Source organism: Talpa occidentalis, unplaced genomic scaffold (genome assembly GCF_014898055.3).
Source record: "Talpa occidentalis isolate TD23 unplaced genomic scaffold, MPIMG_talOcc4v2.1 talOcc4.10, whole genome shotgun sequence".
Classification (NCBI taxonomy): Eukaryota; Metazoa; Chordata; class Mammalia; order Eulipotyphla; family Talpidae; genus Talpa; species Talpa occidentalis.
In genome coordinates, this window is record NW_023600993.1 from 67,004,242 (window position 1) to 67,029,620 (window position 25,379).

The following is a 25,379-nucleotide window of genomic DNA, read 5'->3' on the forward strand; positions in this document are numbered from 1 at the left end:
TAGACCTGGTTGATCACCCATATTCTGAGTTCCTCTGTAGGTTGAGCCTGAACCCACTTGCCTTATCTTTCATGCAGGACTTTCTAAGGACTTAGTGAATGCCTCCTAGGAGCCACAGGTAAAGGGAAGCTCTCACTATGGACAAAATTAATTCTTTAATGCGGAGTCATGGTATATAATCCTTTTTGTAGGTTACTAGAATTAGTTTGGTAGTATTTTGCATCATTATAAGGCATATTGATCTTTAATTTTCTTTTCTTGTGATGTCTTTGGTTTGGCTAGCAAGGTAACACTAGCCTCATAGAGTAAGTTGGGAAGTACTCCCTTTTCTATTTTTTGTAATAATTTGTGAAAGATTGTTAATTCTTCTGTAAATATTTGATAGAATTTGATGGTTTTCTTTTTCACTTTGATTAATTTTACTGTTATCTTTATTATTTTCATCCTACCACTTTTTTTAAAGATTTATTTATTTATAAATCTTTATATTAAAGATTCATTTCTTTATTTATAAATAAACTGCACTAGGTACAGTCAGAAGCGCGGGAGGGTGAGAGAATTCATCAGAGCCAGAGTGGGGAACAGAACAGGCAGACCGATGAAGTACACTGCTGAGGGGAGCAGCGAGTGTGGCAGGAGAGGTCTGCGCGCCATGTGGGACCCTCACCAGCAGCCAGGGATCAAACTGGTGCTGCAGAGGCTGTGGGCAGCTTCACAGCCCAGTGCTTAATCGCTGCACTGCCAGGGGAGGCCCATACTACTACTTTCTATGGATTTATTTCACTCTTTTTTTAGAGAGTTGAAATGAAGGCTTAGCTTACAGATCTTCCTCTTTGTTTTGTTTGCATTTTTATTGCTGTTGACTTCGCTATCACATTGCTTTGACTGTTACATTGTTCTGTTTTAATTTATTTCATGTTGATTCTGAGTTTGATTTCATTCTGACTAGGCCTGATTTTGATTCTGATAGATTTGTTAAAATTTGTTTTATGGGCTGGGCTGCAAAGCTGCCTGCAGCCTCTGGGGCGCTGGTTGGTTCCCCGGCCGCCCACCTGGGAGGATCCCACATGGTGAGACAGACCTCTCCAGCCACGCCCACTGCTCCCCTCAGCAGTGTATTTCGTCAGTCTGCCTGTTCTGTTCCCTGCTCTGGCTCTGGTGAATTCTCTCACCCTCCTGCACTTCTGACTGTACCCAGTGCTTGTATAAATAAATAAATAAATCTTTAAAAAAAAATTGTTTTTTGGTCCAGTATGTGGAAGTTGCCCATTTAATTGTAGATTTGACTGTCTCTCCTTTTTTTATCTCTTTTTCTCTCTCTCAATCTTTGACATATTTTGCAGCTCTGTAATTTGATGCATACATATCTAGGATTACTTTGTCTTATTGGGGGTTAACCCTTTTAACATTGTGTAATGTCCCCCTGTGTCTGTGGCAGTTTTCTTTGCTCTGAAGTTGATTTTTATCTGCTGTTACTATAGCCTCCCAACTTTCTTTTCAATAATAATATCATTATGAAGTGAATTTCTTGTGGCCAGCATATAGTTAAGTTGTGCTTCATAATCCATTCTGTCAATTTCTGTTTTTAATTGGTGTATTTAGACCATTGATATTAAATGTAATTATTGATAAGTTATGGTTTGTCTCCCATTTTTTTTTGTTTTCTATTTATGCTCAGTTCTTGTGTTTTTCTCTTCTTTCTCCTGCCTTCCAGTGAGTTGCTTGATTATAGTGTATCTCTTCAAATATAACTTTTTTTTAGTAATTGCTCTATGTGTATTACATTTGCATAACTATAACATGACTAATGATGTCATCATTTTATCAGTTTCAGTAAAATACAGAAATTTTTCTATCCCTTTACCTTTTTCACTCAACATATGCTATTTTCCTCTTCATCAGTGCTACAGTTTTTACTTCACCCATCAAATAATTTAGAAATTATTTGCTAATTTAGAAAACTCGAGAAGAAAAGTTCATTGTCTGACCCAGATTTGGCTTGTGATGATCTTTCTTCCTTCATGATGTTTGAAGATTTCTTGTCTTATTTTTTCTTTCTCTTTTGCCTTTCTTTTAGGTAGGCCTAGCTAAAATCTGGCATCAGATTTTCCTAGTGTTCGTTCAATTGGGAATGTTTTGATTTCCCCTTCATACTTAAAGCATGTTTTAACTGGCTTACAGGTCTGAGTTAGCAATTCTTTTCTTTTAGTACTTGAAAAATGTGCTACTTGTGACCTCCACGGTTTCTGAAGAGAAATGTGCTATCATTCAAGTTCTTTTTCCCTAGTAGATAAGGCATTGGTTTTCCCTAGTTGCTTTCAAAACATTTTCCTTATCTTCAGTTTTCAGAAGTTCATGTGACTTGGCATGGACATCGTTGCTTTTATCCTGTTTGGGTTTTACTAGACTTCTCAAATTTATATTTTTGTGAAATTTGAGGAGTTTAAGCCATTAGTTCTTTAACTGTTGATTTTTTTCAACCCCTTTCTTTCTCCTCCCTTTCTAGGACTCAGATGTTAAATCTTATAGTCGTAAAAGTCTCTGATGGGTCTGTTCATTTTTTTCTCTCAGTCTACTATCTGTTGTTTAGACTGAGTAATTGCTAATGTTTTACCACTTTACTAATTCTCTTCATTGTCCTATATATTCTAATGTTGAGCCCATCCACTTTTTTTTGTCAGTTGTATTTTTTACTTATGAAATTTTCATTTTTAAAATACCCTTTAGGGGGCCTCCCTGGTGGTGCAAGGGGTTAAGTTGCAACCTATGAAGCAGTCCACAGCCTCTGCAACACGAGTTCCATCCCCAGCCAGGGAGATACCCACATGGTGCAGCAGACCTCTCCTGACTCACCTGCTGCTCCCATTAGCAGTGTATTTCAGTCACTCTGCCTGTTCTGTTCCCCACTCTGTCTCTGGTGAATCCTCTCACCCCTCCACACCTCTGGCTTACACCCCAGTTCTTGTATGCATAAATAAATAAATCTTTAAAAAAATAATAAAATAAAATAAAATACCCTTTAGGGTATATTGCTATGAAATTTTTTATTTATGCTTTCTGTTTTTTTTTTTTCTGTTGGTTTTTTTCATAAGCAATTTTGTAATTGCTTGCTGAAGTATTTTTATAAGGGTCCCTTTAAAATTTTTGTTAGATAATTCTAAAATTCTATCAACTCAGAGTTATTAAACACCAGTTGTCTTCCTTCATTCACTAGATCTTTTTTGGTATTGGGCATAAGCATCAATTGAAAAATGTACATTTTTATGCATACATTATGCAAAAATGAAAATGATGTAAAAATTATATAAAATATTAATTAAAAAAAGAAAAGAAAAATGTACATTTTTGTATTATAAGACATAATGCAGTAATTAAACCTTCTGTCCCAACTGGTGTTCTTGGACACAGCTCTGACTGGAAAAGGAAGGAGTCTGTCACCTCTTTACTGCCAGGTGGTGGTAAAGAAGTTCAGGCTTCCCACTCAGCCTCCATTGTATGGGTTGGAGGGACTCTTGTTACCTCCTGGGCAGAGGCAGGCATTCCAGTCCTTGCTTGCTCTCTGCTAACACCGTACTAGGGTTGTCTTTGTTTATTACTAGGTGATGATGAAAGTCTTAACTCTCCATTAAGTCTTTTCTTTTCTGAGTCCATATCCCTGGAGATGAGGGCCACCTGTTCCTGCTAGGTAGACTTGAAACTCAGGATTCCCATGTGATCCTCAACTCAGTGGCAGGGGTGGAAGGTTTGGCTCCCTACTTGGTCTTTGAAGCTATGAAGCTACCTCTGTGAGAGTATTTGGCTCCTTGCATTCTTAAAAAGGTAGATGTCTTGAGTCTGCTGATGTGAATGGGGTGGAGCCACAGTTTTTCTGTGGTCTTTGACCAGAATAGAGTAGTTATTATTATAAATGTTTTCTGTCTTGCTAGGCTGCCCGTTTTCTGCCTTTGGCCAGAGACAGCAGACTTATAATTCTCCTTTTACACCTACTAGTACGTCTGGGTTGTTCCAATTCAAAGACAGATGAAAGAAAACAATCCAGGGAATTCACTGCCATATTTTGTCTGTATCTCTAGGTCCCTGGCTGGTCAGCTCTCTTCTCAACTTTCAGTCTTCTATATTTGTTTTATATTAATTGGGGTTTAGCTGTGTATAGGAGAGATAAAGGAAAGTACATCTATTCCATATTCCTGAAAGTAAATTTGGAATCATTTTTAACAAGTCAGCACTTTATGTATTCAATATTACTTCTTGTCTGGTAAAATTTTCTAGTATATGATACTAGGTTAAAAAATATATTTCCTGACTAACCTAATGTAAGATACAGAAATATTTTCTGAAAGGCAGCAGATGTGAATTGGTTTGTCTAATATAAGAAGGAAACTTTCAGTCTAACTCTTGCTTTCTGTGCCTAGGTTGGAGCAAACACTATGGATAATCCTTTGTTGAAGTACAGTGCAAAGGATTATTTCTTTAAAGCAGCGCTCTGTCACTTCATAGTGGATGAGTTGAACGCCAAGGTAAACATTCTTCTGTGCTCACTTTCTGATAAGGGTCAGTCATGAAAACAGGCCCTAGGTACTCTGTCATCCTTGCTATCACTACATTTGTGTGATGTTTGTTAGTAGCAGGATTAAACCACGTACATTAATAATAATAACAAAAATAATACAATAATAATAACAGTAGTAATAATGATGCTGTGTGGTATGTGTTCCCAATCGTAATTTTGTACATGGCAACATGTTCAGTTGCCAAGGCTGTTCTCTTAAAGTCAGAAACATGGCAACCATGCTCCTTCCATAGATTCATTTGCAATAAGTTAGGGGGAGGTAAAAAAAGTAGAATAACTAGCTATTTCTTTAACTCAGAAATAGAATTTGAATTTCCAACTAGGGAGAAATATTTTTTTTTTAAGATTTATTTACTGGGACTCCCTGTTGGCGCAGCGGTTGAGCACTGGGTTGCGAAGCTGCACGCAGCCTCTGCAGTGCCGGTGCGATCCCCGGCCGCCGGTCAAGGGCCCCACATGGCGTGCAGACCTCTCCTGCTGCCCGCTGCTCCCCTTAGCAGTGTACTTTGTCGTCTGCCTGCACTGCTCTCCCCTCTGGCTCTGGTGAATTCTCTCACCCTCCCGTGCTTCTGACTGTACCCAGTGCTTGTATAAATAAATAAATAAATCTTTAAAAATAAAGATTTATTTATTTATACAAGAGGCGCTGGAAAGTGAGAGGATTCACCAGAGACAGAGCGGGGAGCAGAACAGGCAGACGGATCAAAAGCACTGCTGAGGGGAGCAACAGGCGAGGCAGGAGAGGCCTGCTGTGCCATGTGGGTAGCTCCCTGGCCAGCCGGGAATCGAACCTACGGTGCAGAGGCTGCGGACAGCTTCACAGCGCTGCACTAAATCTGCTGCGGAGAAATTGAAAAGCTTAATGGAAACTGAGAGAAAAGAGGCAGAAACATGGGCACATTGATTTTGTTAGTGTCTGGAATTGGAAGAGCAGAATTAAAGCTGCTGAAGGAAAAAAACCCTTTCCTTCCAGCCTTGAGCAGTAGTCTGTGATGTGTTTGAAAATTGGACAGTGATAGGGAAGAACTTCTCCATTATGGATGAAAACAGACATCTGGTTTGCAAGGTTTTAGAATTAGGTTTGATTCACATTGTCTTCTTTACAGCAACCTAATTCAGAAAAAAAAAATGGTTTAGAAAGTTTTTATGTACTAAAATTGAAAATTTAAAATCAAACTGATTTTGATGGCAAGTTTAACAAAATACTTCTTAAACCACCTTAAATAGGATGTAGATAAATTTTATTGAAGGTAATGTTCAAGACATTATTCCTTTGTTTAGTGAATTGGACATTAACAAGTATTTTTCTCTTTCAGCTTGCTCTTGAGAAATATGAGGAAATGTTTCCAGCATTCACTGATTCAAGAGAATGTAAATTATTGAAAGTAAGTTACACTAGAACTTTGGAAAAAATGCCTTTGTTGTCAAGTGGGATTGGGTGTAATGAAGTTTTATGAAGTCTGCTGCTTGCTTTTCTGCTTTTAAAGAATAGGTCTCAAATGTGACTGGAGTCAGGGATATAAGCATTGTGTTCTGAAACAGGCAATTCTGAAAAGTTAACACATAACCTGGATCTCTGACTTGGGGTAATTCTTGAATTATATTCTAATGCTTCCCAATTTTATAAGGTATTTGGCAGTAACAATGTTATACTAAAACTGTTTCGATATCTAAAGTATCTATTCATAGATGGAAAATTTTAACTTAAACTAATTTTTCCATATTGTTCTACCAGAAACTTCTAGAAGCTCATGAAGAACAGAATAGTGAAGCTTACACTGAAGCAGTAAGTTATGCCTTTGCTATATAGTACATTCTTTGAAGGTTTAAGTTACAGAAATTTCTTTTCATTGTGTGAAGGCTGAACATTTATTTAAACATTATTCCTGTATACCTAAAGTGTATTTTACAAAGGTCGTGTTTATATAGCCTACAAACCTTAGCAATTAGATAGCTATGTTAACTGAATTTAGCTGTGAGGCAAATTCAATAAACAGTATCCTGTGTGTTTTAATTTGCAGTTTGAATGTTTCTTTTGAAAATAATCTGATATATAAGTAAATATAAAGTAAAATCAGTTAAATATAATTTAAATTATTAATACAATTTAAAAATAAAATAGTTTGCTATATCCTTGGCATAAAATAGATGGAAGATTTTTTCTTTAGACTCAACATTTTTCTATTTTCCCATCTTATGTTTAGAATCAAGCAAAGTTCGCTGTATCCTCCATTAATATATTCACCATGACTTTGAAAGGGATGTTTTCCCATTTAACTTTTGCCACCACATCATTTTTATCTTACTGAAATTTTGTTCTGTGATAATGCAATAAAGTCAGTTAAAGGAATTCTACTTCCACACATTCCTTCTTTGCAAGTATATTCTTTTCATGTTCAGTGAGTATGGAGCAGTATTAATTTTCCATCTTCTAATTCTTACACAGGATCTGATTTCTTCCAAATGTAAAGGCTACTAGGAATTTTTGCCATGCACATGATAGCATATAGAGCATTATAAAAAACACATGAACTTGTCACAAGCTCCATCAAAACTGTCACAAGATAATGAAAAAATAGTCAAGAGTCAAAATAGCACATTATTAGTATAAATGTTTAAATAGTTCAGGGTACTGTTGTTTTGTGCATGAATTGTATTTCCTTGGAATAATTGCTGTTCCTCTCCCCTTAAACTAGGTGAAGGAATTTGACTCGATATCTCGCTTGGATCAGTGGCTTACTACCATGTTGCTTCGTATCAAAAAGTCCATTCAAGGGGATGGAGAAGGAGATGGAGACCTTAAGTGAAATGTTTCTGTCTTTGTGGCATGCAGCTAACTCCTCTTTAGTTTCATCTTAGGGCCAAGTGATCTTAATGGGATGCCCATTTAATGACTTAATTTTGTTGCACTTGAGCCAAATGACCTGTGTGTGTTTTAATCTCGCTGTGTTTGTGTTGCTATGAAGTGGACAGGTGGGAAGCTCCTGTGCATATTGTGGGTAGGATGGGCTAGTTCATGCTTGTTAGAGTCTCCAGGGTTTTCTGAAAACTACTTCAGAAACTTATTCCTGTTGTTTTGATACTTGCAGGGCCCATATTTAATTTTGCCACATTAATTTTTTGTCCTTTGTGGACTTGAGTACCCAACCCAGTTCTAATAGATGCTTGGGATGTATTCTCTAAATATATGTGTTTAATTTCGGATGGTTGTTGGGAATGAATTTATAACCTTTTTCATTAGAAATTTCATTGTTCTTGATGTTACCTTGTGATTCTTTTGATGGTGCTAGTGACCACTTTCTTTGCTTTGTATATTGTTCTGTATGCTAACATGCATGCAAAAACTCAGAATAGCCTGGGTCTGCTGGCATTACTTCATAGTATAAGACAAGGGAGCTTCCTGGCAGTGCTTGCTTTTGTGTGTGGATGAACGTCAAGGTAAGTCTGACTGATTTTTACTTACACTCACGCACACATACACACACACACACAAGACTATGAAAAACAGAGTATCTCCTTTTCCTGGAGAGTGTTTCCAGTTTACTTGGAATGGAAACCCCTTTCTTTATGTTCACATAAAGTTGTTTAACTGGCATATCACTTTACTTTTATGTTTATATACTTTCCCACATGAGATGGTGCCCTCAGTGCCACTGTCATGTAAATCCTCTTCTAGGCCGGTAAATTGTCAAAGTCAAAGCTTGAGAATGTGTGTCATTCATTTTATCCCTTTATTGAATGTGATAGGTTAGATAAGTAAATGTAGTACTGGGTTTACTACTTGCGCATTTGGAGAAGAACCCAAACTAGCTTCTGAGGGGACTTAAATTTTCTCTTAGCCAGTGGATTGGTCTTAGTTTGTGTGTTTGAACTCTGTCATGTTCTTTTGGTTTACATGATATGTGCTCTCTTATTTATGAACTTGATCCCTACCCATATATTACATGCTCACATTATACTTTAGACGTGATCTTGTTTCCTAAATCTCTTTATTTATGCTTAAATGATCTATGTTTTGAAACATCTGTTGCCAGATATAACCTGTGGTTCTTTTTAAATTGTGACAGCAGTCATTAAGGACAGGCAATGAAATTTTCCATATTATGTCAGATAGTAATTGGTATTTGAGTAGTGTTTTAATTTTTGGATGGCCCTTGCCTGGAATTAGTAGCCAGGGTGGGCAGAAGTAGAGTGGGTGTGCCCTGGCCAAGGATGAGTGACTGGACTGAGTGAGGAAGGCTTTGGGATGAAGTGAGTAAGTCAGTGTGGAATGGAGGGGCAGTAGCAGGAAATGAAGTTGAAAAGGCCCAGCTGAGGCCACGTTGTACAGGCTCTCCCTCTACAGTGGCGGCCTTGGTCTTTAGTGACAAGGATGGTCAGCAATGGCACAGTGTCAGTTGAGGGTAGAAAGGGTGAATCAGAAGACACAGATACTCTGGTATTGGGCGCTGGAGTCTGTCCTTCCTTCAAAGGTCTGGAATTGTTGGCAGAAAGCTGTTTCTCTCAGTACACTTCAGAACACAACCCATTTGGACCTTCTTCACTTCCTGTGGAGTCTCTTACAAGAAAGTGCTTAGATGTGGGTTCTTCAGCCGGCCTAATATTCTAATATTCTTCAGCCGGCCTATTCTTCAGCCAGCCTAATATTCTTTTTCAAAAGCCTGGGGGCATTTGTAAACTGTGTTCCAGATGTGAGTCGATCCATTTGGAGAGCATTTAAATCCTCGTACTAGCTGGCGTGTTCCATCACTAGTTTAGAAAGTTTATTTTCATTTGTTAAAAGAACCTTCCAGACTTACCATGTAAACTCAAAACCAAATGATTTATTTTAAGGTATTTCAGTTTATTCATAGTGATCTACTAACAAACCTCTGTATGAAGAAGTATGATTTTTAAAGCAGTATTGGTGATGTTATGTTGGAGTTCCTTATTTAGAGTGAAATAAACCCTGGGATCAGTGTCTGAGTTAAGAATTAATTTTGGTTTTTAATACTTCATCTAGAAAGAATAAAAATGATTGTAACAGCTAGAACAGACCTGCCAGGTGATAAAGCGTCCAGACTTCTTGAAATGTCCCATCAACACAGAGAAGAGCATGACTAGAGACCTGATTCGGGTCTCCTGGATTTATAGAAAGTCATTTATGAAAAAAATATGATTTTATGTTATAATCCTTATATTTTAACAAATCTAAGCTTAGTTCATAGTCAAAGTCCATTCAGATCTCTTCAGGAAAGCTTTGCTTTTTGTGGCAACACTTTTATAGCTGTATGAGTTCCTTTTTCATTTAATGATTTGAAAACAGTATATTTGCACAGTCGTGGCCTGTGTGTGATGGTGTCACTGTAACCAAAGTGTGTGCACTTACTATTTTCTCTGACTGTAATTAAAATGTCCAAACGCAGACCTCTGTGGCTTGCTTCGGAGGATTTGGCAGCACGCATGCCGCCTCTGACCCTCCCGCCTGTGGTGTGAGCCATGAGCAGGAGTAGATTTGCATCTGTCAGGTTCTCATTCGGCCACTGCAGTGTTCCCTCTCCTGCTCTCGGGTGGAGAATTACATATGAAAACTACCTGCCCATGTGATGGTAAATCTGTCTTAGCAGAGAGTATGTATGTTTTGTGTGAACGTGTACAGTAAATAAAGTGGAAATTATGAGTAATATCTTGACTAGTCTTTCCTAACTCCATTTGCACAGATTAAGAGTAACTTTTTTCCTTCAGATTCTTCCCATCAAGCTGAAGGTAACAGGCATTATCTGTTGTAGGCTTTGTGAATATCAAACTTAGGTTACTTAATAGATCATTGAACTTAGGTCACTTAATAGAAATTCAGTTTACAAGATGAGGGACTTTGAAGGAAACCTTAGTCTGTTGCTTCACTCAGAACTCTGTAAGCCTCACATTCTCATCCCTTCCTGCTGCCCCCATTAAGGAATCTTGCTTGAATTCTTTAGACTCCCTATAATCACTTGAAAGTTGATGGAGGAGTGATGCCTAGAAGAGTTTTGGAGGTGGGGTAGCAAGGAACCCTAAAGCCACTCACATCTGTTAGCTGTGGATGCAGGCCTTTACTAACTTTATGGAAGTCTGATTGGGATAGGTTCCCTGGAGAGGCCAGCCCCTCTTGCCAGCTCCTCCCCTCGAGAACGTGGAAGGAATATGACATAGGATTGGAGGTTGGCAGGGGAGAAGGGAGAGTTAAATGAACAGCCAGTTAACCTCAGGGAGCCATGTTCAGGTAAATTTCAAGTCCGCAACCGAAAGATAATTCAAAGCATTTATTTAAAAATGAATGGTAGAACAGTCTATCCCAATCAAGGAATACTGAATTGTTCAGGATTAGTGTATCATTCAATTGCCTCTTATAGTCAGTGTTTCCTAAAAAAAAGAATCCACTGTGATGGTTTAAAGACCTGTTTTTGCGAGTTTTGCTGAGTCACTATGCAGACTGGCAGAGGTAGGTGGGTGGTTTCTGGGCTCTGCTGAGGTGAACTGTACAACCCGTGTTTGTAGCTGACATGGTCTTGCCTTGGTACATGTGAACAGATGGCCCTTTGCATGAGTCCCTACCTTCTCCCCACCCCCAACCCTCAGTAATACTGCTATTTTAAGTGAACAACCATCAGGTTCATTTAATGGGACGAGCACTCATTTGGTTTCAAAAATGTTCTGGTACGACAGTCTACAATTTAACGGGTTAGTTTAATTATCACAACTTATTTTCTGATTTTTTCGATTATCATCTTAAGCAGAGCCACATTTCTGTTAAAAATCACCGTTAATAAAGGTCTTCTCCCACCACAGGGATCATTTATTTTCAAAGTCTCTACAACAAAGATGATACAACCAAAGGCAGCACTTTGGAGTGTGGGGTGAGAGTACTTCCCATATGGTTGAGTTGAGGCCTGGTGTCACCTCTCCAGGCTCTGAGGGGGCAGTGCAGAACCAAGGGCACTTGCCTGCTCTCTGATCTGAGACTAACATACTCAGGGTGGCCTGGCTTTTACTCAGCCAGGCAAGAACAATAGAGGGGCAACCCCCTCTGTGATGGCTTCTGTGGAATTTTTTAATTTCTCTTCTCAAGAGGAGTCTTACTCCCACAGGAAGTAGACAGAGAAGTCCATATTGGAGAAGTCTGTGTACCAAGTGTTACTGGTACATTGGATTCAGTCCACTTGCACTGTGCAGCACCAGCTACTCAGCTTCTTGCAGAGATTAGCGTGGCTCACCACCAGGCCTTTCACTTGGAAGGATAAATGTGCAATCTAAATTGTTAAGATAGATTTATCCTGAAACTATAGACTCTGACTTGAAATTTCATTACCTCTGAAATTAAGGAAATATTTGTGTTTCAACTAAAAATCTTACTTCTGCAGGGCCTAAATTCTAATAGTGGAAATGAACTTACAAAACTATTTTTACAAAGCAAACATTTATTAACACATTTTTTTTGTAGAATTTCTAAAGAAACAAGTTCAAGACAAAAATTCTTCCAGTAGGTAACAAAATAATTATTTAAATTCCTTCTCCTTAAGATAACTTTATTCCATGAAACAATTCATCAGCTGGGTCGGCCCATTCTCTGACCAAAGTGATAGTCACTATTTTTTTTGTTCTGTAAACATAACTAGGATAAGTTGTCGATTTATTTGAAATCATTCAGTACGGCTGTCTTCAAGAGCAGGTGTGAAACATGTTATCAGCATCTAAAACACCTTATGGTGTTTTTAATATTTACTGTGACATGTTATATGTTAGAACAAAGTAAGCACTTAGGAAGCAAGTCTTCCCTCACTAATTCCTGTTTTCATCCTCAAACTTACAGATAAAATTACCTTTCTTTTAGAAAAAAGTGTTTTCACAGCAAGTTTAATAAATTAAAATGTAGAGGAAAAGATCAACTAGTGAATGAAATAATTATCATTCAAGTTTCTCTTTAAATTAATATGGTTAAGTAGAAGCACTTCATAAGCACATAGCAATATATCAAAGCCACCAACCTGCTGGAGCCAAGAATCAGGCTTAGAAAATAAAGCAGAATTGTCTTTTAACTACAAATCACTTTGAGCAGTAATTAAGGCCAGCATGTGATAGCCAAAGGCGCATTTAAGACACACATTCTTCACAGTCCTCTCGTAAGGCATGATCAAAGATGAGTGTGCCAAGGCCTTTGGTCCCATCTACATATGCTCACATGCTCCCAAGGAAACAAATATTTCAAGCATTGGATGTGGAAATGAAAAAGTCTGGGTTTCTGGAAATTAAGTCAGAAAAACTGCAAAAATACTAATACTCTGCTCTAAGTTTGACACAGTTACCTCATTCTACTTTGTAAATAAAATGGCTGAAACGTTTCAAGTCCTCTAAAGCCTCTTGCTTAGTATTCACACTTCTTTGCAAAATAAATAGTAGTTTGCTGCTAGAATCTTTGGTAGGACAGCTTTTACCTAATCTGATTTTTAGGAAAGAATCCAAACAGCCACATTTTCATTTTAAAAGTTATTTTATGGCACATGTTCTACCTGCTTACTGCTATGAGAGCTTATACTAAGCAGTTAGCAAGTATCCAATTTGTCATTTCTTTTTTAGTGTTTCTCAAGGGAGGGGTGGGGGGAGTGGCTATGGAGAGGAACGAATGCAGTAATTCATTCAAGGGTCCCCGGAACAAATTTATTTGCTTCATTCAATTCAACAGGGAAGACATAGCTGAAAATACATGGCCCCAGTTTTATTTCAGCTTGGTAGAAAAATACCATAAAAGTATCAGAAATAAACCCACGTGGAAGCTAAGGCAGGGTGAGACTGGGTACAGCAATTTCATGAGCTGGGTCACTGCTCTGTACAGTTAAGGTAAGCAGTTGTCCAAAAGTCATAAATAGCAAGATAATCAAGCATTAGAATGATTAACACATATAACCTGTACCAGAATTAAGTAAGGTTATGTTAACTGCTTTGTTAAGTGTAGCTGAGATCATGCAGATCAGGATTTTAAGGGAGAGCTTTAAAAATGCTTTGATCAAGACGTGCAAGTGAGCAGAAATTTGGGAAAATCTGCAGAAATCATTCTTGTTCCCTTCATTGCCCACAGATAGTTCTTTTGCTTAGTCCCTGACTTATCTCCTATACAGCTATCTTTGCTTCTCTCATATAAGCAAAGATGAGGCTGCAACCGACTTAGCAGCTAAAGTCAAGCTTATTCTATGTTGGTTAAGGAGTGAAGTTGTGTGGGCATCGAGTCTGTCTGTGGAGTCAGCCCACTGAGCTCACTGATGGTGGTGGCCAGCAGAGCATCCTGGGACACCACAGGATCATCTGACTTGCAGGCAGGGTCTACGGGACTGTTCCCATGCACAGCGGGCATACTGTCTTGGACTGTGGCCAGGTTGTGAAAATGGCCATTTTCTGCAAAAGATAGCAATTTATCAGAAAGTTTGGATGGCGCAAATTCTTCATCAGGCTGTTCAGTCTTGTGCCCTTCATCATTCTTAGGTGAGCCATCTACAATAACAAGGAAAGACTTCCATGGAGTATTCTTGTCATGTATCTACAAATCAAACACAAAACAAAAGTCACTGATTGCTTCTGCACAAGAAACTGTAAACCCCTCAATTCACAGCTACTAACAATGACAAATACATCTTTTAAAACAATTTTCTCACTTCAACTTAAATTTAGATACTGCTCCAGGAAAAACATCCTTTTACTAACTGTTAATACCTTTCTATCACCCATGTCACTGTTAGAAAAGGATTTATGGGGGCCTCCCTGGTGGCGCAAGGGTTGAGATGCAACCTATGAAGCTATCTGCAGCCACTGCAGCACAAGTTCGATTCCTGGCCAGCCAGGGAGCAACCCACATGGCACAGCAGACCTCTCCTAACTTGCCCACTGCTCTCCTCAGCAGTGTACTTTGGTTAGTCTGCCTGTTCTTTTCCCCACTCTGTCTCTGGTGAATCCTCTCACCTCGCCGTGCCTCTGGCCTGTAACCCCAGCTCTTGTATGCATAAATAAATCAATCTTTAAAAAAAAAAAAAAAGGATTTATCAGAGTGTGCCTTCCTAGGCCGAGAGACTTGGTTCTTCAGTCATAGTAACTGCAAAGAAAGACCTCACGTATTCCCTCACCTCCTTATGGAACGAATGACAGGCACTTCTGACTGCCTAGGGTTGTGCGTGCCTAAGGAGCAGCAATTTGTCATTCTTAAAAACAAGCTTACTGAGGTGTGCCGCCGGAGTGTGGACTTGTCCGTAAACGTCCGCCCACATGCATTACACATGAAAGGCTTCTCCCCTGTGTGGATCCGATGGTGGCGCTGCAGCGCATTGAGCTGGGTGAACTGCTTTCCACACTGGTCACAACAATAGGGCCGTTCCCCTGAGACAGAAGAGAAGATCTCCTTAGCCTACTGTATTTCATTCTAACAAACTAGAATACTGCTGTTTGTAAACTATGGAAAATCTTTGGTACTCCACCATAAAGACAGCTATATAAGGATCAACTCAAGGGTCAGCTGACAGGCACAATGTACTGTCCCTCAGATACTGAGTTTACAGCCTATACCCACAAGGGCCCGAAGCCACACCTGCAGCTGGTATTACACCTATAGAAAGTTCAACCTCCTTTCCATAGTGACAGAATAGAAATGAATACAAGCAGGTATACACACTGACATGTAGATATCACTGTCTCTAAGTTAATCAGAAAACATTTAAATGTTCACATAGCTACATCCATATTCAAATGTTCATATCACTTCAGCTTCTCAGAGCCAGAAAATAGCAGCTCATTTTTTTTTTAAATGCTAGTACACACAAAGCAAAGTTAAATTCCAAATAACTTTCTAGTAAACCTAAAACCTTAGGGATTTTTTTCTTGCCATGATGAATTTTCTTTTCTGGTAACATTCCAGCCATACCTGTGTGGACTTTAATATGCTGGTACAGTGAATTCCGCTGGGCAAAAGTCCTGAAACAAATTTCACATTTAAAGGGTTTCGATCCAGTATGGATTCTATTGTGATGTTTTAAATACTCCTTAGAAGCAAAACTCTTGCCACATGTTTCACACATAAAAGGTCTTTCACCTACATGAAAAGATGAAACAAAAAATTAGAAATGGTTCAAGCATTAAAATATAAAGGAAGAGCATAAAACCCATTCTTAAAACCCACAAGCTTCTCAGGGTGCCATGGCAGGCAGCGTGCTACATTTCCTAGTTGGAACTGTCAGAACATTTATTCACTTAAGATGCTTACTACCTGCTCAAAGTTGGTGCACAATATCCTGGGAAGTTCTGAAAGATTAGGCTAGAATTAAAGAGTTATTTAGTCAACTCATAGTTTGGATATTTAGTCATTCCAAACAAATCAGTTTTACAACTTGTTTGGAGAATTGTTTTTCAAAAAGGACTTCTAGGGATTATTATTAGAATAAAAGTCCCTCTTGAGAGGAAGTTCACATTAGATATAATAGGCATAGCTATTCAAGAGTCGCAAATCCCCATCAACTTGGAATGGATTATAGAAGAAAAAAAAAATGTTAAAATGCCATTTTCATTATGCAGTTTGAGTCCTTTAAGTCCCATAAATCAGACTCATCAGATTATTAGTTGTGCCCTAATTTCACAAACATCAAAATAAAGATCGGCTTTTAATACGGTTTGAATATATTAATGTTATAATGAAATGATTTTAACAGTGAGACAGAGGTCAGTGTGACCTGACCTCTCCACCCCCAAGCTTCCATTACACACCAATTTATGCTCATTTTACAATCTAGTAATTTGACATTAAATGCCTCAACTCTTGTCTTGCCTGAATTTGAGCTTGAGGCCTATATGACAGTGATTAGAAGTAAAAATGTGACAATGCAAGCAAACATGAAGGAGCAGAGTTACTATGATAACTATAGCACACAGCAGATTCTGTGTACTTTTGTATAATACAGGGTTCGGAACTTTAGGGTATTGTGCTAAATCAGAATAAAGCCAATTTAAATTTTCTCTGTCACTATAACATATCAAAAAAATTGGAAAGTGGAAGCAAGATAATTTCATACCTCCTTAATACTACATACAAATATTTTCTTCCAGTCTTTCATGTGCAGGTTTTCCATATAGCTAGGATTTACTGTATGCTTAAGTGTGCATTTTTTAAGTCAATATCCCTGTGTGGATATTTTTCATACTGTTCAGAGATATTAATGGTCAATTTTCAGAACCACGGCCTGTGGTTACACTAATAGAGTTGTTTCTAAAGCTTTGTTATTAATAGCTGGAAAAGAGAACAGCATATAGCTTTTCCCGTATTCTGAACAATTTCTTTACGACAGATTCCTGGAAATGGAATTTGGAGCTAAAATAATAGGAACTGTTTCATACCTCTTGCTACGTAAGACTCAATGCCAGTTCCTACGGCTGGATATGCAAAAACCATTGCCTCAAGGACGCAGGCAATGGAAAGTTTGGTGAACATATTTATTTTTGCTCACTTAACTAGGTGGAAACGCTCTCTCCCAGCTTTAGCTTACATCATTTGATAGATGCCAACTTCTAAATTAATAAATCGCAGTTTGCGTCTACAGCTAGGAAAGACATTCAATCACAACAGCATGAGTATTTACCTGTGTGACACCTTTTATGATAAATCAGCATGTGGTTCTGAGTGAATCTTGCACCACATTCATCACAGACAAAAGGTTTTTCCCCTGTATGAATTCTGAAAGTACAACATTCAGATGGTAACTTAGGATGTATTTCAAACCTCACTTTGCAATACAATTTCCACTCTAGCCTGCAAAGACAGTTCATTCCAAGAGACCTATTGAGAATGAATGGAGTGAAAGGTAGAAAGCGCCATCATCTCCTTCCCCAAGTCCGTCTCTGCATGAGGTCAACAGACTGACATCTTGCCCCTTAAGATGCTGACTGTCCACCCACACCTGTCTTCCAGTTTATGCTGTACAGCGTATGCATGCAGAGACCACATCTTAGTGTAGTTTTAAAAGCACTAAATAAAATAATATTTGTAAGGCTTCTTTATCCCAAATCAACCATTAACACCTTCAGGACTGTTGCTGACAAAGTACACATTATCAAAAAATTTACTACCACTTCCTAATACAACATAAGCTGTCTAGAAAGAACTGTTTTCCAAGTGCTGAAGAAGGCTGGTTTCTGAGGAGTGTGCATAAGCATTTGCACTTCACAGCCAGTGTGAAGTGGCCATCAACTCCAATTTACTACGCGCTTCCTAGACCAAGTTTTTAAACAATACACAAATTGAAAAGAAGATGAAAATCATACCACTACCCCAAAGACTGACCTAGGCATGCGTGCAGATACAGAACAGAGTAGAAAACTGCTTGTCTGAATTTCAAGCATAAATACGAGCATTCTAAGGAAACTTATTTGAAAACTGTCACCCACCTACAGTTCAAAAACAAATTAACAAACCAAAAAACACCATTCATGCTAATTCTGTAGTGCAGACTAACCCATGGCATACTTTCCAAGCCCAGAGATCTCAAAAATAAGACCAGAGAACTATCCTAAAGCGCTTGAAGGCATGCCACTGAGGACAGTAATAGGACTGTGAAACCCAGATGGTCACAGACACAAGTTCTAAATGAATCAGGAAAAGAGAAATACAGGTAATTAGCCCTGCCCCGTCCTGGCGGGGGGAGGTGGTAGGAACCATACTCAACAAAGGCCACCATGTAGGGGAGAACCTGGCCTGCAGTGCATGCAAGACAAGATTTGTGGGTCCTGGCCTCTGCAGCAGTAGGGGAACTGGGTTCTGTGTCAGGAGAAGGTGGGCGTCCCTGTGGGCCTCCAGGATAGATGAACACTGCGGATTTCCAGAAAGCTAGAGCGCAATCTCATAGCATCTCTGCCTAGAAGGAATATTCAAAATTGTCCCAAGATAGCCTCTCCCAGTTATTAGAGGGAGCAAATTAAGAAATGAAAACCTGGAGATGTAGCCACACTGGTCCAAACCCTAGAACCACCTCAGTTTCTCCGCGCATATTTCAAGAAAATAAGCCAACAAGTTACAATCTGGAAACACTTTCAGAGCTGCAGATATTTCCCACCACACTCCACTGGCAGAGCCACTGCCCGTACCTCATGTGGGTCTTGAGTGCAGAGGGCTGTGAGAACTTGGCCTCGCACTCTGTGCAGCCGTAGGGCTTATGGCCCGTGTGTGTCCTCTCGTGGAGCCGCAGGGCGGTCTTGGAGCTCAAGCCCTTGCCGCACTGCTGGCACTGGTGCCGCTCGCCTCCACCCTCGTGGACCTGCACCACATGCCGCTTAACGTCCTTCTTCCTCTTGAATTTCTTCCCGCACAGCTCACACGGGAAGTGGCGCTCGCTGCTGTGCACGTGGCGCTGGTGACTCTTCAGGTTGCAGCGGTTGGCAAAGGTCTGGCCACAGGTGTCACAGCGGTGCACCACCTCCGTGGCCACTCCGTGGTGGTGCCTGATGTGCTTCAGGAAGCTCTTCTCATACAGAAAGGCTTTGTCACAGATCATGCACTTGAAGTTGCTCTTCCTCTTCTCCCCCTCCTCCAACTCCTCTTCCTCCTCCTCCTCCCCTATCACCACTTTCTGCAGCACTTCCTCTACTTTCACCCCAGCACTACAGTTCTCATTTTTGGCCCCTGGCTCCATCTCTGTTGCCACAGTGTCCAGGCTGGAGTCTTGGGGACACCTGAGGTCCCCTATGTCATCCTCAGCACTTTTTTGCTGCTCTCGAAGTCGTCTTGTGTATTTCTTTTTAGGGATTTCCACAAATACCTTTCTTCCAGCGAGTCTCCCACTAGCTCTTCTGATTTTAGGGTAAGGAGGCTTAACTACATCTTTCTTCTTATCCGGTTTCTCCTTGGACTTCCTTGGAGGCATGTCTGGTAACACGCCATTGCTGATGCCCTCCCCTGCGGGATCCAAGGAATCCACCAGGCCATTGGCAAGAGGGCCGTCCTCGGTTGCCCTGGGCAGAGCCAGTGGCTGCTCGGGAGCAACACTGACTTGGGATCCACTGCTTCCTTCTGCATCCTGAGACTCTGAGAAGTTCTGCAACTCCAAAAGCACTGACTCCAGCATCTGTTTCTTTAACTGAAAACAAGTTTCTGATAAGTCCAAACATTTTAGCTTTTCAGCCATTTCCAGCATTCGCTGTACCCGGTCTTCTTCCACCTGTACCTTCGCAGTGTAGACAAACTCAAGAAATGAAGCAAAATCAACAACCTGCACTTCATTTAAGTAGACATTAGTCCTAGTACCATCCACAGTCTTCTCGTTAAGGAACATTTCCTTAAAAAACTTGCTGGTGGCTGCCAGCACTGCCTTGTGGGCCATGAATTCTTCACGGACACCCTGGTACTCCACACTGACAGTCACATCACACAGGTGGCCGAGCTGGCGTAGTTGATGCATTTCATGCAGAAGGTTAAATGGTGAGGATTTGGATTCTAGCAGAACTGCACCACTTTCCATGTTTCTTTTACCAATAACAGCTTTGGAAACAAACAAAGCAAGAATTACTCATGTATGAGCATCCACTCAAGAAAAAGGATTAAAAAATGTGATTAATTTAGTTCTTAGAGGCTATGAAGTGATTAATAAACTAAACCTAACTTTTCTCATATAAAGATTCATACCACACTAATAGCATTTCTGAAGTTTTGACATATCTTAATATTTGCATGAAAAATAAAATATCACTAAGATTTCCCACAATGTTAAACATAAGTGACTGACTGACTAATGAAATACATCTAAGAAGTACTTGCTTATTAAGGTGATTTTCTAATTTGCTTACAGATGCAGACCCACAAAACTGTAATGAACTTATGGCTGAACACAATGTCTAGTTCTTTATTCAGGAATCCAAATAATTAAAAAAAAAATACAGGGTCTTGCCTATCTGGGAGGAAATCTTAGAGAATTATGTCTGCTTTTTTTTTTTTTTTAAGATTTATTTATGTATACATACAAGAACTAGGGTATAGGCCAGAGATGCGGGGGGTGAGAGGATTCACCAGAGACAGAGTGGGGAACAGAACAGGCAGACTGACTGAAATACACTGCTGAGGGGAGCAGCGGGGGAGTCAGGAGAGGTCTGCTGTGCCATATGAGTAGCTCCCTGGTGGGGGGCCGAACTTGTGCTGCAGAGGCTGTGGATAGCTTCACAGTGGTGTGCTTAACCTTGGACCACCAGGGAGGTACTATGTCTGTCTTTAAAAACAACAAACTAATTTTCCATGAGGAACACTTAATGGAAAAGTAGCCCACAATCCATACTCATTCTATATGCCTCATAATTTAAATTACTATTAACTGTATACAAATAATGCAAGTTACACAGTTACAAGCTGTGTTGCCTTGAGCAAGTAACTTCTCTGAACGTTAGCAACTCTGTAGAAGGTTGACAAGCTGTTACGAGGCTTAGTGAGTGCAGACATGTCTGTGCTTAACTGGAGATTTTTTTAAGTTAGTTGTTCCTGGCTTCCCATGCACCAGGTCTAGGTGCTATTATCCCCATTCCAGATGAGAAAGTAAGGTAAAGTGCATGGGCAGGGAGCTCCAGCCAGCACCTGGTAGGACTCTGGACTCACTGAAACTGCTCAGCACACCCTTCACCTCAACCTTGCCAAAGGACAAGTGCTGCTTTCACTCCCTAGATCTTTCCACAAATAACAGCCAAAAAAAATTAAGCATCACGCCAAGGGCCGCTCTCCTTAGCGTCAATGATACCACAACACCATTTTGGGTAATGCCTTCTGCCTTCTCAGGCTTCCCAAAATACTTGCTTTCTTCTCAAGGCTTATCCCCAACTTTTGGCTCTTGAATCCACCATCCTCTTCCAAGTTCCCTTTGGTTCCTAAATCTCCATCCAGTCATCCAAAGTACCCACCCGATTGCTGACCTCCTTCAACCAGATCTTAGCCTCAGGTGTCAGGCTCAAACTTTCTAGAGCAGAACTTGTCTTTACCTTCCCTGAAAATACAGTCTCACCTCTCCTGCCTTCTCCCCCATCAATGATGCTGCTTTTGGTAGCTGGAGGCTACAATCTGGTCCCCACAACCACCAACCAGCCCCTCTCCCTTTACATGGAAAAAGACAGCCCTCTGTGCTCATCTGAGAAATCAAACAAAACAAAAAAATTGGTATCTGAGCGGCCTGAGCAGTGTCCTCTAAAGGGGCCTTCACAAGTCTGCGAATAGGATGGGGCCGGGGGCAGTCGATGGACTACCCCCGGCTCCAGATAAGTCTTGGGAGAAACGGCTGCAGATCGCTCTTCGCCTGATGCCCGTCCTCGCCACCAGCTCTGCCAGTGACGCCGAGGACCACAAGTGCAACTGAACGGGCGGTCAGAAAATGCTTTCTAAGTCAATCAATAAAGTGGTTATGAGCAAGATTTCCCTTTTTCGCCCGACCACAGGAAGGGAAGGAAGCGATCATGGCGACAGGAACAGTTCAGCCTGGGTGACAGCTGCATCTCACACTGTAATTGGCTGGCACCCTGGCTGCCGCCTCCGCCCCTGAGCATCGCCCCAGTCTCGGCCACTCTCAGCTGCCCCTCCGCACTGGGGATGTGCAAGGCTCCGGCCAGGCCTCAGCCCGGGTGGGCATCGCGCTCCCCCGCGCCCGACCCCGGCCCCCGGCCCACCACGAGCTCGCCGCCCCCGCAGGCCCTGCGGCCCGCATACTTGCAAAGGACACGCGGCCCCCGCTGCAAGGACTCCAGCGCCCGCTCGGTCCCGGGCATGCACGGAGCCAGGTAATGGGGCCTGGCCCTGCGGCCCCGGGACGGCTCCCGACTCCTGCACCGCGAGGCCGCCGAGCAGACCACCGGGCCAGCCAGCTCCCGGCGCCGACGGCCGAGACGCGGCGGCCGGGGCGAAGGGCCAGACGGACGCGCGGAGCGGCGCACTCACCTCCCAGCCCGCGCCCCCGCTGCCGCCGCCGCCGCGCGTCTGCTGGACCAGGCGGACCGGACGGCCGGCGGTTGGGCGGGGCGGCGCCAGCGCGGGCGCCGGGGAATGGCCACAGTGCGGCCTCGCCCCGCCCCAGCCCGGCCCCGCCCCTTCGGAGGGCTGCGTGCGCACGTCGGACTGCGGCGGTCTTGCGGGCAGTTACGTGATCCGACAGACGCTGAGGCCGCGCCTGCCGCTGGCCGCGCCAGATTGCGTCATCCGTCGCAAACTCAGGTGGGCGCCTGCGCAGAAGCCACGACCTCGGCGCCGACTACCCGGAGCCGCTCGGGCGGGCTGAGCTCGCGTCACGTGAGAGGCGGGGCGCTCGGCCTGCTTTTCGTTCCCCGTCGGCTTCTCCCCCGGCGTGCTAGGCGACTGCGTGCCCTTGCGAAGCGTGCGGTTAGGCGCCATCGACCCGCAGGGCGCAGGACAAGAGGGGAGTTCACCGGAAATTCTCGTACTGGCGGGCGGCGAACGAAGCGTCCCCGAATGCGCCGGGTGCGGCTTGCCGGGAGCAGTGCACCGGGCGGCCGAGGGTATCCCTGCAGCTGAGCCGCCCCGCCTGGAGAGTGGGGTCATGGGGGGGACAAAGCCACTCCCTGCTAGCATCACCTATAGACTGCCCCCATTTTGGTCGGTCGTTAGGGAACTTCTACAGACACCCTGCAACTCCTCAGTGAAAAGCCATTTATGTCGTCAGGGTGATTGACACCTTCGGAGCAAAACCTTGCTTCCTGTCACAGGGCAGGGTGCGGGGAGACACCCTAGATCCCTCCAAAGCTGCCTGCTCTGAATAGGTTCTGCCATCTGCTCCGTAAAGACAAAACACCCCAGTGCGTAAGACCTTTAATGGAAAGGAACTTTAATACAATTAGCGTACAATAGAGAGGTGAGAAAAAGACCAGGAATATAGTTTCCAAATCAAGCACCCAAAGTTACCCATCCCCTCGTGGGTAGATGTCCAGCCAAACAGGGTTGGCCCAAAGCAGGGCCACTGAGGCCCAAAAATCTGCCACAAGACCAAGGCAGCTTCTGGTGGGGACCCATAGAGAAGGGGAGCAAGGGGCCAGGCAAGTGTGGGATGAAAAGTGTTACAGGGCAGGGAGAGGGGCAGCCCAAACCCTCCCAAAACCTGCCTGCTCTAAATGGGTTCTGCCATCTGCCACATCAACACAAAACATATGAGACTTTAATGGGAAGGAACTTTAATACAACTAGGACACAATACAGGAAAGGCAAAGAATCTAGTTTCTAAATGAAGCACCCAAAGTTACCCGTCCCCTCATGGGTAAAAGTCCATCCATATGGGATCCGCCCAGAGCAAGGCCCCAAAGCCTGCCACAAGTCTAAAGCATCTTCCAGTGGGGACCCACAGAAAAGGGTCAAAAAACAACGAGACAAGCCCGGAAGGAAAAGAGCAAAATCAAAATCAGGATGAAAGCTGCCATTGTCATCTCCCCACGGGTCTCACCCACATCTGTGTCACCCAGTCCACGACCAAAAGGCAAGCGCAATTTCTTCACGTGTCTCTAGGCTCCATGTGCCTCCTCCAGGTCTCCTTCTGGCTCCATCCTGCTTCCATCCTCAGTATCCTCTGCAGGTTCTACTCTCTGCTCAGCTCCACCCTCCATTTGGGTGGGGCAGAGAACCTGGAACCTCCCCCTTTCCTGGGGACCACCCTGTTACAAAAGGAGCAAAATAGAGATAAAAGCTGCCACTGTTAACCTCCCCCTGGGTCTCTGGCCAATGCCTGTTTCAAGTGTCTTCCATGTTCCCCAAGTCCCTGGTATTGCTATGGGGAAAGGATGTCCTCAGCAAATTCCACACAGGCTTTGTGGATGCCACCCCCACTCCATCAAGACACTGGGAACTATAAATCTCAGGATCCCCAAAGGGAAGTTGCGAAGACCTAAGGGCTGAGTTAAGCAGCCATTTTCTCTGTTTGTAAATAAAAACCAGCCATGTTAGTGGGGTCTCAGACACTTGGCCAGGCATGTTTGCTCTTGGCCAGGCAGGTTTGGTCTGAGTGGGTCATTCGGGGTTCCAAGTTGGCGGAAAGTGTAGGACACATTTAAGCTTTATCTCCCTCTTTTCTACCTGAGTTGTACATTTCCTCATTCCCCTTTCCTTGTAAATAAACCTTTTGTTAACCTTTTGCGTGTGCCTGCAGCATAAGTCCCTTTTAAGTGCTCAGGATAGGACCTGTTAGGGGGAAAAGGATGTCCTAAGGCTAATTCCATACAGGCTTTGTGGACTCCACCCCCACCCCAGGCCAAAGCCAAAGACACTGGGAACTCCAAATCCCATCACCGCCAAAGGGAAGGTGGCTGGGACCTGAGGGTGGGGTTAAGCAGCCAAGTGAGTATAAAGACAGACACGTGGGCTTTGGGGGGGGGGGTCCCCCATTTTGGCTCTCCACCAGCTAGCAGCATCCGGCCAGCTCTGAGAGTGACTTTGGGTTTCCAGGTCGTGGGATCGGGTAGGACGCATTAAAGACTTTATTTCCCTATTTTCTCCCTGAGCTGTACATTTTCCTTATTTCCTTTTCCCTTGTCAATAAACCTTTTATTAACCTTTTGTGTGTGTCTGTAGTGGAGTATCAATAAGTCCCTTTTAAGCGCGCGGGTGAGGACCCACAGCCAGGAACCCGTTCAATATCAGGGCTGTCCTGTAACAGACCCACAGTCAGGCAACCCATTTTAGAGCGGGATTGCCCTGTAACAGCATCAGTCCAAGGCCAAGAAGCAAATGTAGCTTCTTCAAATGTCTATGCTCCATGTGCCTCCTCCAGGTCTTCTTCTGACTCTCCATCTTCCTTCCTTCTCCAGTCTC

General features: G+C 42.4%; 2 protein-coding genes across 5 annotated transcripts in view; one reads left to right on the forward strand and one right to left on the reverse strand.

Moving 5' to 3' along the window:
- The window catches only part of NAPB (NSF attachment protein beta), a 57,319-nt gene extending 45,741 nt beyond the window's left edge, over positions 1-11,578 (forward strand). For both annotated transcript variants that reach the window (XM_037493807.2, XM_054695948.1), the window contains 4 exons: positions 4,413-4,517; positions 5,887-5,955; positions 6,306-6,356; positions 7,267-11,578. In XM_037493807.2, coding sequence (XP_037349704.1) covers positions 4,413-4,517; positions 5,887-5,955; positions 6,306-6,356; positions 7,267-7,377 — 336 coding nt within the window. In that variant the 3' untranslated portion in view covers positions 7,378-11,578. The remainder of the gene's footprint in view (positions 1-4,412; positions 4,518-5,886; positions 5,956-6,305; positions 6,357-7,266) is intronic.
- A 423-nt stretch (positions 11,579-12,001) lies between these two features.
- GZF1 (GDNF inducible zinc finger protein 1) lies at positions 12,002-24,044 on the reverse strand. 3 transcript variants are annotated; one of them, XM_054695946.1, is made up of 6 exons: positions 24,023-24,044; positions 18,695-20,084; positions 17,194-17,288; positions 15,489-15,656; positions 14,790-14,947; positions 12,002-14,117 (listed from the first exon to the last, which is right to left on the reverse strand). In XM_054695946.1, the coding sequence occupies exons 2-6, from the start codon at positions 20,062-20,064 to the stop codon at positions 13,767-13,769; spliced, it is 2,142 nt and encodes a 713-aa protein (XP_054551921.1). In that variant the 5' UTR covers positions 20,065-20,084; positions 24,023-24,044; the 3' UTR covers positions 12,002-13,766. The 3 variants fall into 3 exon arrangements, with proteins under 3 accessions (XP_054551921.1, XP_037349670.1, XP_037349677.1); XM_037493773.2 differs by having other exon boundaries at positions 24,019-24,040; XM_037493780.2 differs by lacking the exon at positions 24,023-24,044 and adding an exon at positions 22,509-22,562.
- Between the last annotated feature and the right edge of the window lie 1,335 nt (positions 24,045-25,379).

What these genes read in the sequence shown, in the direction of transcription:
- GZF1 (XM_054695946.1), bottom strand. Translation starts at nt 20,064, where the DNA reads ATGGAAAGTGGTGCAGTTCTGCTAGAATCCAAATCCTCACCATTTAAC. An exon ending in GCACTCAAGACCCACATGAG is followed by an intron (nt 17,289 to 18,694) that starts GTACGGGCAGTG and finishes TTGTACTTTCAG; the next exon opens with AATTCATACAGGGGAAAAAC. An exon ending in TCATAAAAGGTGTCACACAG is followed by an intron (nt 15,657 to 17,193) that starts GTAAATACTCAT and finishes CTTTTCATGTAG; the next exon opens with GTGAAAGACCTTTTATGTGT.